General features: G+C 42.7%; 1 protein-coding gene and 1 non-coding gene across 2 annotated transcripts in view; one reads left to right on the top strand and one right to left on the bottom strand.

Moving 5' to 3' along the window:
• The window catches only part of SLC9A2 (solute carrier family 9 member A2), an 87,872-nt gene that overhangs the window by 69,014 nt on the left and 4,957 nt on the right, over positions 1 to 13,901 (top strand). The window contains exons 8-10 of the mRNA XM_061155841.1: positions 3,351 to 3,512; positions 7,821 to 7,917; positions 12,218 to 12,349. Coding sequence (XP_061011824.1) covers positions 3,351 to 3,512; positions 7,821 to 7,917; positions 12,218 to 12,349 — 391 coding nt within the window. The remainder of the gene's footprint in view (positions 1 to 3,350; positions 3,513 to 7,820; positions 7,918 to 12,217; positions 12,350 to 13,901) is intronic.
• TRNAC-GCA (transfer RNA cysteine (anticodon GCA)) lies at positions 10,689 to 10,761 on the bottom strand. Its single transcript has one exon. It is a non-coding gene; the product is annotated as a tRNA-Cys (tRNA).

Below are 13,901 nucleotides of genomic sequence, written 5' to 3'. Positions count from 1 at the left end.
CATTATTTTCCTCATCAAATATTTACTGCCTACTGATTCACTTGAATATTGGTATAATATTTATATACAAACCAAGTCAATATTCAACTGCTTACAGGAGCAGTCACTTTTTATAGCTGATTGACATTGTTGTACAGCAGAAGTTAACACAGCATTGTGAAACAACTATACTCCAATTAAAGAATAAAAAAAGAATTCAAAAAAAACCCTCAAAAGCAAAGGGAAAAAATTGTTCAATATTTCACAAAGAACCAAATTCAGGGTGACATATGGCAGAAAGCATTCATCTTCTATCCTCACATGAACATGCTGCACAAATGTCTTCAGAATCTATGATGCTGCTTAAGGAAATGTATTATTTTTGATAGGAAAAAATGAAATACATTGTCTTTTTGTAGTAGAAAAAGGAACTAAAGTACTTAAGTTAGGAGGCAGAGAGTCAGCTCATCTGGCCTGTTCTTGCTCCAGCTTCGGAGCATCAGTGGGTCATCAGCTGATCCTGGCCGGCCTTCTCTGATGTAACTGGGGTCACTGAACTCTGCTTCATGGGACATTCACCTTTGTCTTGGGACCAAGGAGTCACTCTGGGTACATCCTTCTCATGCCACGTGGCAACATAAGAAGTGAGCTCCAGTGAGCAAGCCCATCCAGAGCCTCTGCTCTCATCGCCGTGTCTCCTGACTGCCCATTGACCAAAGCAGCTGACGTTACTGATCTCAGTGGCAGGAAGCAGGAAGGAGCAGGTCACCTCAGCCATGGTGGAAGGGCATCACCAAGTAACCTGATCTGTTACAGGGTCTGGGTCCAGGGAGGAACTGGGCCGGATGATTCAGTCTGCCTTTAAGCTTACAAAGCTCCTGGCCGTGTCCTGGACCCTGGTAAGATAGGAACACAGGCAAACAAAACGAAACGAGGTCTGCGCATCGGTCATTAACGCTAGGAGAAGAAAATCAGTAAATAAGCATAGGATAGCCTGTTAGAAAGTGCTGACTGCAATGAGGAAAATGTGTCTGGGAAGAAGAAGAGGAAGTTCTGGAGTGCAATTCTAGTAGGGTAGATAGGAAAGGCTCTTGTGAGAAAATGACCTTAAGGAAAAGACTTGAAGGTAGTAAAAGTAAAAAGTAGGAAGTACAGAGACCCCGAGGTGGGAGCAGGGCTGGCATGTTTCTGGGACGGGGGCGGCCTCAGAGAGGCTGGACCTGAGTTAGAGCAGCACAGCCTTGGGGCAGGCAGCTCCAAGTGGTGTCGGGCATCCAGGTCATTGTACTTGTGCTCAATGAGAGGCAGAGGAGTTGCGTGGTTTGACTTACTTCTTTTTTGTTGAGAATTTTATTTATTTATTTTTGGCTGTGCTGGGTCTTCATTGCTATTTCTCTACTTGCAGTGAGTGGGTGCCACTCTCTGTTTGGTGCATGAGCTGCTCACCGTGGCGGCCTGTCTTGTTGCAGAGCACAAGACCTAGGTGCATGCGTTTGAGTTTTCATAGTTGGAATGCTTGAGCTCGGTAGTGCCCAAGCACTGCTCGTAGTTCACGGGCTTAGCTTGTGGGATCTTTTCTGGCCAGGGATCGAACCCATATCCCCTGCATTGGCAGGTAGATTCTCAACCACTGGACCACCAGGGAAGTCCTTGATTTACACTTTAATGTGATCCCTGTGGCATTAGTGGTAAAGAACCTGCTTGCCAGTGCAGGAGACGTAAGTAAGAGACACTGGTTCTCTCTCTAGGTTGGGAAGATCCCCTGGGGAAGGGCATGACAACCCACTCCAGTATTCTTGCCTGGAGTATCCTCATGGACGGAAGAGCCTAGTAGGTATAGTCCATGGGGTCACAAAGAGTCGGACACGGCTGAAGCGACTTAGCAGCAGCAGCTGGTTTGCATCAAGGATAGGCTATAGGAACATGGTGGCAGAAGCAGGAAAACCAGTTTGGTGCCTGTTGCAATAACCCATTGAGAGATGATAATGCTGAGGTGGCACTAGTGGTAAAGAACCCCCACCCCCACCCCCGCCAATGCAGGAGACGGAGGAGACATGGGTTCCATCCCTGGGTTGGGAAGATCCCCTGGAGGAAAGCATGGCAGCCCACTCTAGTATTCTTGCCTGGAGAGTCCCATGGACAGAAGAGCCTGGCGGGCTACAATCCATGGGGTTGCACAGAGTTGGACAGGACTAGCGTGACTTAGCATGCAATGCTGGGCCCAGGGCGATGGCTGGAGGAATGATTAGATTTTGTGTGTACTGAAATGGTGGAACCAACAGAAGTCTTTGATAGAGTGGATGTAGAGTATTAGTTTTCCAGAGCTGCTGTCACAAACTGCCGCATGTTCATGACTTAAATAGGGGTTATTGTCTCATAGTTCTAGGGGCTGGAAGTCCAAGAATAAGATGTCAGTGAAACTGGTTCCTTTGGAACTGAGAGGGAAGAGTCTGCTCCAGGCATCCTTTCTTGGCTTGTGGTTGTCCTTCTTTTTCCTGCTTCTTCACATTGTCTTCTCTCTTTACATGTCTGTGTCTGAATTTCCTCTTAAAATACACACACCAGTCATATTGCATTCAGGCCCACTAATGACCTCACTTTAACTTAATCAGCTATTTCCAAATACAGTCACATTCTGAGGTCCTGAGGACCAGGACTGTAACATATGGATTTTGGGGAACACAGTTCAGGCCGTAATGTGGAATATGGGAGAGGGCGGAGAATCAGAGATGACATTAGGGTTTTTGACCAAGTGGAGTTGTCGCTAACTGAAATGGGGATGACTTGGGAGAAGATCCATTAGAGCATGCCAAGTTTGAGATGTCCAAGTGGAGAAGTTGAGCAGGGGTCTGGATACTCATTTCTGGGGTTTGGGAAAGAAGTTGGAGCTGGAGACACACATTTGGGAGTCTTGGGCATGAAAAGTGAAAGTGTTAGTCACTCGGTCATGTCCTGCTCTTTGTGAACCCATGGACTGTGGCCCGTCAGGCTCCTCTGTCCATGGAATTCTCCAGGCAAAATTACTGGAGAAGGGCATCTCCTTTTCCAGGGGATCTTCCCTGACCCAGGGATCAAGCTGATGTCTCCTGTGTCTCCTGCATTGGCTGGCAGGTTCTTTACCACTAGGGCCACTTGGGAAGCCTCATTAGATATAAGTATGTTATGGTTAAAATAAAAATATACTAATATGTGCTCTATTATATATTTAGGTATGCACCTACAAAAATAAATACAATGATCAGACTAACTAAACACTGCTATTATTTTTTTCCCCTGGGAGTAGTGGAAATTATTTTATTGGTAAAAACAGATTTTTTTTCTTAATCAGTGTTGTGTTAATTAATTGAAGTTTTGATTTTGCTTATTTCCAGGTTTAAGAAGTTTGATGACAAGTACCTGCGGAAGCTTTTGATTCGGGAGAACCAACCCAAGTCAAGCATTGTGTCTTTATACAAAAAGCTTGAAATAAAACATGCCATCGAGATGGCAGAAACTGGGATGATAAGCACTGTTCCTTCTTTTGCATCTTTAAAGTAAGTCCTGTTTTGAAAATAGAAGTTAATGTGGCTTCCCAAGTACCTCAGTGGTAAAAGAACCTACCTGCCAGTGCAAGAGAAACAGGTTCAATCCCTGGGTCAGGAAGATCCCCTGGAGGAGGAAATGACAACCCACTCCAGTATTTCCAGTATTCTTGCTTGGAAAATTCCATGGACAGAGAAGCCTGGTGGGTACAGTCCATTGGGTTGCAAAGAGTCAGACATGACTGAGCATCCGAGCAACTTATTGCTAAGTAGGTGTTTATAGTTTTGTGAAGCCAGTGATAATAAGAAATTTGACTTATGTCCTAACATGAGTCCTTAAGACCTCATAGCAGAAAGAGCTACTGGATAAAATGTGAAAACCTGGAAATGTGTGCATTATTTTATACTATGTCATGTCATGTCACGTCACACCGTATTGTGTTATTGTAGAATGAACTAGTCAGAAAGTACCTGGTCATGTTTAGAATGTTTAGAATGATTATGTATTTATTGTATTTGCTTTGGACAGTTCAGTGTGTTCTGAAAGTAAAGCCTCTTTAGCAGGCATTTTGAAATGGGATAGTTTAAGGTGTGTTATGATTTTCAATTATAAAGATGAATGTAATTACATAGCTATTTCCTCATGGATTTTTCGCAGAGTCATAATTTAAGACTTGAAAAGAACATTTAGTGGCGATCTCGTGCAGAGGTGCTCAACGCAGGCTGTACATTGGAAATACTGTAGGAGCATTTAAATAACACACGTGCCTGGGCCCCACCCAGACCAATAAAATCAGGATCTCTGGTGTTGAGGCTCAGGTATAGGTTTTTTATATATAAGTGATGTGGATGAACCTAGAGCCTGTCATCCAGGATGAAGTTAAGTCAGAGAAAAATATCACATATTAGCCTGTATATATGGAATCTAGAAAAATGGTACTGATGAACCTATTTGCAGGGCAGGAATAGAGATGCAGACGTAGAGAATGGACTTGTGAATACAGAGGGGGCAGGAGAGGGTGGGATGAACTGAGAGAGTAGCTTTGACTTATATACACTACCATGTACGAAATAGATCGCTAGGAGAAGCTGCGGTATGGCACAGGGGGTCAGCTCGGTGCCCTGTGATAACCTAGAGGGTGGGTATGAGGCGGGCGAGAGGGAGGCCCAAGAGGGAGGGGATGTATGCACACATATAGCTGATTCATGACGTTGTACAGCAGAGACCAACACAACATTGCAAAGCAATTATATTCTAATAAAAATATATAAGCTTATAGAAGTGTATAATAAGGAATCCAGTATTGAGATGCACTGACCTAGTCTGTCTCCCTAATTTTAAAAACGAGGAGATGAATACCCAGAATGTAAAGTGACTTAAACTCTTATAGCAAATCCATAGCAGAATAATACATACTGTCAGCAAATTAGCAAATGAGTTTATCACAAAAGCATCATTCCTCCTCTACATGACAAATTTCAGGTTACGATGATTTCTTCTTTTACTGATGAGTTTGAAGCTCGTTTCAGCAAAGTTTCACCTAAATTAAAATGCTAGCTATGGAAGGGTTGAAATGAAAGAGAAACTCCAAATCACACCCAACCATATAAACTGTGATTTTCACTAGGATGATAGTCCCCTATAAAAATTATGGTGGTTTACACCATACAGAATAAAAAGTAATAGTGGTCAGGATGACTCAGAAATAAAGGCATTGTATTGCACTGGAAATAGTGGTGATTGAGCAGAATGACTGTTTATAGTCCCAGCTCTGCAAATAACTCACTGTGGGACCTTAAGCTGGTCCATCTGTTTCCCTGAGATTGTTTTTTCAAGTAGAAAATGGGGCTATACCTGCTCCTTGAAGTTTACTCCAGGTTTACCATTTATGATCTTTCTTAGGCACTGTTCCTTTTGTGGGTGCAGCACAAAATAATTCAACTATCCAGCTTCTCAGAAGGGAAGGAAATCTTAGCTTTACCCCTGTTCACAGTTCATCTTGAAGCCAGTCGAAAGTGGAGTAAAGGCAAAGGTTTAGGGTTAGGGAAGTGGCTAACAAAAATTGATGGATAGTTACGTAGCTGGGTAAATGATTGCCATGGTCACTATTTCACCTCTTCTGAAGTGTCTTCTTTGGAGGAGGATAGAAGCAAAAAGAGAGGCAGTAAGGTGTCATATTTCTGACAATAATGAACTGAGTCCAGACCAAACTACTGAGAAAACTAGAGGAAAAAGGACAAAATATATTTTAAATATCTGTTGGAAAGCTGGACAGTATCCATACAGTGAGGAATTTCTTGGCCAGAAGTCAAAAAAGAGGGAAGTTCAAGAGGATAGAACTGGCATTTATTGCTATTTTCTGTCTGGAATTTGGAGAACATGTCTTAAGAGTCTAAAAAGCTAAAACAGGGGTTTTGACAGACTAGTTGGTCTTAGAGAATAAAATTAGAATTCAGAACCTACCAAGAAGGAGGACCATTTGTATGTACTCATACAATGTATGTACATACATCTGTATGTATAGGTTTTTACTTCAAAGTCCTACACCTTAACCCTCAAGGGAAAGAAGCCCAGCCTGGAATTATCTCAATTCTTGATTGTTTAAATCATCAGAGACTGAGATTGCCTCTATCTCAGCTGCTCAAGAGAAGTTAAGTTTAAACCTTCTCTGGAAGAAAATAAGATTGTAAACAGCATTAAAGTATCCGCATGATTGTTTTATATATGTGTAATACTTAATCCAAAATAACCAAGCATATGAGTAGACAGGAAATGTGACTGAAAACACTGAGAAACAAGCAACAAAATAGAAAATAATAGTCGACACAAAAGGGATTCCCATCACTGGATTGTCAGACAGGGACTTTAAAACAGAAATAGAAACATGCTTAAGGGAAGAAAATGGCATTGACACTTTTGGCATTGTCATGGAGATTATATAAACAAAAAAGACCAAAGTGAAGTATTTGAGCTGAAAATAAAGTAACTAAATTTAGGATCTCACTTGACAGCTATCAGAGCAGACTAGATAAAGTTGAAGAGAAAAGGAATTAATTGAAAGATAGGACAGAAGGAAAGACCAGAATGAAAAACAGTATGAAGAAAAAAAAAAAAAAGATGAAAAAGAAAGTGAGAAATATATGGGGTAGATTCATATATAATGAAAACCTCCAGAAGGAGATGAGAGGGAAATTGGTAGAAGCAATACCTTAAGGAATGCTGACTGAGGATCTCCCCAAACAGATGAAAGACTTGAATTCTGACAGCCTCAAGCAGATTAGATAAGGAGAGAACCAAAAGTAGATACAGGTTCATAAAACTGCTGAAGGTCAAAAATACAAAGAGAAAATCTTAAACATACTCAGAGGGAAAAAAAAGAGACCTATTTTCTTCAAAAGAGAAAAAACCTGACCACTGATTTTTCAATAAAACCAGTGGACACTATTGGTAGCTTCAAAATTCTGAAAAAATGTAGCTGAACCTAGAGTTCCATATCCTGCTAAAATATCCTTTAAAAAAGTAGAATTAAAACTTAGAAACATCTTGCACTTAGGAACCCTAGACAGCACTTCAGAACTATACTTGGGAACCATTTAAAACAACAGGATCGCCTTAATAAAAAGCACAAAAATGTGAAGAACATTCCACTAGATGATGAAAAGGACTTTTTTTTTTTTTTTAACAGCATGAGAGCTGAGACAAAGAGGCAAAGGGTTGACATATTTGGCCTCATTTGGAAACCTGCATGCCCAACGATTCAAATTTTTATTCACTTTGCACATGTCTGAGAATGACTGGGACAGTGCCCTGAGTACTGATAATGTGTTTATAAACAAATTGTAGCAAGTCAGTGAATTTGCAAATATGGACTACCTGAATAAAGAGGATCAACTGTATGGACATACGTAGTATAAATGGTGTCTTTGTAAATACTTCTAATGAGGTATTTTAAAAAATAGAGCCATAATAGTAAAATTCAGCTAATTAAGTTTTGTGGGAATATAACAACCCTATGCTACTTTATTTATAGAGCATTAGAAATAATAAGTGATAGCATTGCAAGCCACTCTAGTCTTTTCTCTTTAAATAGTTGCATGAGCAGACTGAAAAAACTGGTGCATGATTAAACTTACGTGAATGATTTTGACACTGAAATAAATGTTTTAGATTTTTTGAATTATTTTAAACTACTAAATAATTCCTGTTTTATTCATTAAGTTTCTTCTTCTTAAATGATGATATTTTACATCTCTAAGAAAGAACATAGATGAATTTAATACTTGTTGAATAGTAAAATATTTTTTCCTAAATGTTCACAGTGACTGTCGTGAAGAAAAAGTAAGGAAGCTCACACCTGGTGAAATGGATGAAATCCGAGAAATATTGTCAAGAAATCTCTATCAGATCCGTCAGCGAGTAAGAATAATTTATTTAGCAAAATAGGTCCTTGTCTTTGGAGTAGGAAATGGCAACCTGCTCCAATATTCTTGCATGGAGAATCCCGTGGGCAGAGGAGCCTGCGGGGCTGTAGTCCATGGGGCTGCAAAGAGTTGGACACAACTGAGCGACTGAGCACGCACATACTTGCCTTTGGTTAAAAGTGTGCCTGCAGATTAGACGCTGTTCAGTTATGGGGGCTGTTGCCACCATCACGCCAGCCTCTGCAGGGCCCAGACCAGGCACTTCCTTCCCTCAGACCCTCCGCCCCCCAGGGGCCTGTCCCGTTAGGGTACAGCTCTCCCCCCAGACACCTTGGTCAAGGCTGGAGGCTGGAATCCCAGGGAGGTAAGAGTTCTGCTACCAAAGACTTGGAGATAAAAACACGTGTTATCTAATGGTGAAGAAAGTTAATTGATTGCTCTTTAAACTTTTTGAGTGAAATAGCTTTATCACTTAGAAGACTTTTTAAAATGTGTTTAACCTTCTTTGTTTGTAAAGTGCAACCATTTCTTCCCTTGCTGTATCTTCAAAGCCACTTCTTTCAGCCCATTTCCATCACGGAGCCTCATTCTCATAGTTCGCTGGTAATATAGCCGATACTTAGTGTGTGCGGTTTTCCAGCCCCCATTTCCATGCGTTGTGGGTCTTAACTCTTCATCCTCCAGCAAGTGGTGTTAACTATTGTCTCCATTTTATGGATGAAGAAACTGAGGCACAGTGAGGTGCCCTGGGGCAGGGACACAGTGCTTGTCAGGGATCCCGGTCACTCACATCAGGGCCTTTTCTGGAGCTTCTTAGCTGACCTCCTCACAGCCCATCCCGTTCCATCTGACATCACGGCGGTTCCACTCTTTTCTTAAAGTTCTTTTTACTTATTTAAAATAGTTTTTCAGTCATTGTCGAGTTCCATATTGTTTCTGTTGTTTATGTTCTGGCTTTTGGGCCTGGAGGCATATGGGAATCTTAGTTCCCCAACCAGGGATTGAACCCACCCACCTTGGACTGGGAGGCGAAGTCGTAACCACTGGACTGCCAGGGATGTCCCTTAAAGCCCCTTTTAATAAAGCATCTTTCTATTTAAAATGAGACAAAACAGTTGTGGCTTCCAGGCTCAACTATTCTTTCAGCCTTTGGGATCTGTATTCAGGCTCCCCCTTACCCAACTGTGCTTCCACCTCACCCACCCACCCATGCACCCACAAAGCGAGGGGTCTGAATTCGTTCCTCAGACTGTGTTGCTGTCTTCTGCATCCCCACTTGAAATGCCCCACTCCTTCCTGTCAGTTGATCCATCTTCTCCGATTTTTAAGGTTTCCTCAACACCCTCTAAATTATTCCCTGCCCTGTCTTTGAATGGGCTATCACTTAGAGCTCCTACATCCCACATCATTTTAACATTTCATTTCACAATTTCGTGTTATTTTGTTACTTTCACATGCTCAGCTAGATAGCAGATTCCTCAAGGCAGGAAGTGAGTGTGGTTCTGTGGTACTTCTGTTTATCTCTACTAGATCTGATATGTTGTTTACTCAATATGTTGTGTCTCACTCTTTGCTACCCCATGGACTGTAGCCTGCCAGGCTCCTCTGACCACGGGATTTCCCAGGCAAGAACACTGGAGTCGGTTGCCATTTCCTCTACCAGGGAATATTCTCAACCCAGGAATCAAACCCTTGTCTCCTGTTTTGGCAGGTGGATTCTTTACCACTGAGTCACCTGGAAAGCCCAGGTGTGATATGGCTCTGGGGATAAGAATATTCCTAAGAAGTATGCATTAATTCTATCAGAAAATGAACTTAATTACTGACTACAGTTTATTTTAGGAAATGGATTTCTGTATAGCTTATAGCTATACTTCTCCAAGCCAGGCTTCAACAGTACATGGAACCGTGAACTTCCAGATGTTCAAGTTGGATTTAGAAAAGGCAGAGGAACCAGAGATCAAATTGCCAACATCTGCTGGATCATTGAAAAAGCAAGAGAGTTCCAGAAAAACATCTACTTCTGCTTTATTGACTATGCCAAAGCCTTTAACTGTGTGGATCACAACAAACTGTGGAAAATTCTGAAAGAGATGGGAATACCAGACCACCTGGCCTGCCTCCTGAGAAACTGTGTGCAGATTTGTAGGTCTCTAAGTCAGGAAGCAACAGTTAGATCTGGACATGGAACAACAGACTGGTTCCAAATCGGGAAAGGGGTACGCCAAGGCTGTATATTGTCACCCTGCTTATTTAATTTATATGCAGAGTACATCATGAGAAACGCTGGACTGGATGAAGCACAAGCTGGAATCAGATTGCTGGGAGAAATATCAATAACCTCAGATATGCAGATGACACCACTCTTATGGCAGAAAGCGAAGAAGAACTAAGGAGCCTCTTGATGAAAGTGAAAGAGGAGAGTAAAAAAGTTGGCTTAAAACTTAAACATTCAGAAAACTAAGATCATGGCATCTGGTCCCATCACTTCATGGTAATAGATGGGGAAATGGGAAACAGTGACAGACTTTATTTTGGGGGGCTCCAAAATCACTGCAGATATTGACTGCAGCCATGACATTAACAAATGCTTGCTGCTTGGAAGAAACGTTATGACCAACCTGAGTGAGTGAGTGAGTGAAGTCGCTCAGTCGTGTCCGACTCTTTGCGACCCCGTGGACAATGGAGGACATGGAGGCTCCTCTCTCCATGGGATTCTCCAGGCAAGAATACTGGAGTGGGTTGCCATTTCCTTCTCCAGGGGATCTTCCTGACTCAGGGATCGAACCCGGGTCTCCTGCACTGCAGGCAGACGCTTTAACCTCTGAGCCACCAGGAAAGCCCTCCCCGCCCCCCCAAAAAAACCTAGACAGCATATTAAAAAATAAAGACATTACGTTGCCAACAAAGGTCCATCTAATCAAAGCTGTGGTTTTTCCAGTAATCATGTATGGATGTGAGAATTGGACTATAAAGAAAGTTGAGCACCGAATAATTCATGCTTGTGAACTGTGGTGTTGGAGAAGACTCTTGAGAGTCCGTTGGACTGCAAAGACATCCAACCAGCCCATCCTAAAGGAAATCAGTCCTGAATATTCATTGGAAGGACTGATGCTGAACTCCAAGTTCAGGTGGCTGAACTTGGGCACCTGATGCGAAGAACTGATTCACTGGAAAAGACCCTGATGCTGAAAAAAACTGAAGGCAGGAGGAGAAGAGGATGACAAAGGATGCGACGGTTGGATGGCATCACCGACTCAGTGGACATGAGTTTGAGTAAACTCTGGTTGTTGGTGATGGACAGGGAGGCCTGGCGTGCTGCAGTCCATGGGGTTGCAAAGAGTCGGACATGACTGAGTGACTGAACTGACTGACTGATAGCTTATAGAACTAAAAATGTATACCCTGGACAGCCCTACTTTATAAGTTGTATGGCTTCAAATATTGATTATTGCCACTTTTCTCAATTTGAAGAGAAATGCTCTTAAGTTAATTAGAGGGTCATAGCACCACCAAGTGGCCCAAAGTGGTTGGTTTTCATACCAGTCATTACTATCAGTAGAGAATGTGACTTCTGTTTTTTTCCCAGCCGCTACTGATGAGTAAATACGTATAAGGTACTTCAAAGAAGTCAAAGATGCTTGATGAATTCAGTCATTTTTTGATTTATAAAGATCATACTTTTCAATGAAAAGTATTCACTGACTTTTACTAGAACATGAATTTTTTTTCCCCCTTAAGTAGAGAATTTTATTTGGTTCAATCAAACACAGTTATTGAATATATGTAGGTCTTCCTAGGTGATGCAGTAGTCAAGAATCCACCTGCCAATGCAGGAGACACGAGAGACATGAATTTGATCCCCGGGTCGGGAAGACCCCCTGGAGAAGGAAATGGCAACCAGCTCCAGTATTCTTGCCTGGACAGTCCCCATGGACAGAGGAGCCTGGTGGGCTTCAGTCCAGAGGGTCACAAAGAGTCGGACAGTGACTGAGCGAGTAACAACACATAACAACACAACCTGAAATTTCTACCGTTGTTACCCAGATTTGTTACCAAATTTGAGATTTGGTAGAACATGAATTCTTTCAAAGTTCATGAATGTTAATAACCTTTGAATGTTAACACAATTGGAAAGAATGTTCACTTCTCTTCTTACCGCCCCCCCCCACCCCCCGTACGTTCATCATCAAATATCTCTTCAAGCTGCAAAGCCAAAGAAATGTAGTGAGGTGCTGGAACTTGCAGGCAGTGGTCAGCGTTTTGGTAAAATGTCACTGGTGTCTTCATTTCAGACCTTGTCCTACAACCGACACAATCTGACGGCTGACACGAGTGAGAGGCAGGCCAAGGAGATCCTGATCCGCCGGCGGCACAGCCTCCGGGAGAGCGTTCGGAAGGACAGCAGTTTGAACCGGGAGCACCGGGTAAGGCGCTTCACGCCTCTGGGACGCGGGAGGCTCCTTCAGCAGAGCCCGCAGCCGTCCCGGGGGAGCTGGCGACAGGACGGGGCGGTGGGGGGCTGGCCCACAGGAATCCTGGGATGCAGCCCATGGTAACACCTTTCCAGGTGTTTCTGAGACACCTGTCATGTTCCAGACGCTGTCCGGGCACTTGGAATACGTTGGTGTGAACAAAACTACAAAGCTCCCTTCCTAGGTAGAATTCACATTCCAGTGGGGGGAAGGCCACCAGGAACGGCCTGAATAAGGAAATTGTTATGTTAGAGGCGATATGTGCTGTGGACAAAATAAGCCAGGAAGGGCTGAGGAGGGAGGTTTGGGAAGACGGGGACGGGTCAGGCAGTGCGCAGCGTTAAGCTGAATGGGGGGGTCAGACTTCGTTTTGGGGAGTCACGGTTGCTCTTTCCAGGGAGAGGGTGCAGCCTGAAGGTGAGCCAGTCAGCGTGAGTGGAAACTTCCAGAAGGCCCTGTGTCTGTGTCCGGAGAGTTTCAGATGCTCTGTGCTCAGCACTCCACTTGGTCCAGGGCCCTGTCCTAGATAAGGAAGCCACTTTAAAAGGCGATTCTGGGACTTCCCTGGTGGCACAGTGGATAAGAATCCACCTACCAGTGCAGGGGACCCAGGTTCAATCCCTGGTCTGGGGAGATGCCACATGCCACGGAGCAGCTAAGCCCGTGAGCCACGACTACTGAGCCTGAGCACTCTAGAGCCTCTGCTCGGAAGCAAGAGGAGCCCACGCGCTGCAACAAAGAGTAGTCCTTGCTCTCTGAAGCTAGAGAAACCCCACAAGCAGCAACGAAGACCCAGAATAGGCAAAAGTACATAATTTTTTAAAAAGTATATTGTGATTGAATATAGCAGGCACTGCATCTCATTGTTAATAATGATCTGTATTGCACTGTTAGAGGTCAAAATGGTTCTGTCTGAACAGTATTACATTTTATGTGTGAAATGTGGCAGCATCAACTAAAAGTTAAACTAGAGGGAGGGAAATCTAAAAAAGAGGGGATGTATGTATACATATGACTAATTCACTTTGTTGTACAAAAGAAACCAACAACAACATTGTAAAGCAACTGAACTCTGGTAGAAATTAATAGAAAACAAAAGAAAAAGTTGAAGAAACTAGAGGCTGTGGCATTGGAAATGCCAGCAAGTTAGCTATAGTGATATTTTTAATTCTATCATTTTCAAGATTTATTAAAGCGAATACAACTTAAACATGCTACATTTTTCATATACCTTCCTCCCTATATATGTAGGTTCTAAGTCTTTTTTTTTTAGTAATACTCTTATAAGCGGATGTTTCTGTAGCTTTTAAGAAAAGCCAGAGGTTTTCATATCCTGTTCCTAAGGGTCCCAATTTATTTCTGTTTTCCTTAATAGTACTGATTTCTGTGATACTTTAAAAGAGGCTTTCCACATTTTAAATCAAATGATTATCACTTGGAACTTTGTTCCCCATCCTTACAGTTCCTCACCCAGTCGTTTTGGAATCAAGAACTAAGATTTTAA

This window comes from Dama dama, chromosome 11 (assembly GCF_033118175.1).
Source record: "Dama dama isolate Ldn47 chromosome 11, ASM3311817v1, whole genome shotgun sequence".
Taxonomy (NCBI): Eukaryota; Metazoa; Chordata; class Mammalia; order Artiodactyla; family Cervidae; genus Dama; species Dama dama.
The sequence above is the reverse complement of the archived record's forward strand: the minus strand, read 5'-3'. Positions and strand labels throughout refer to the sequence as shown.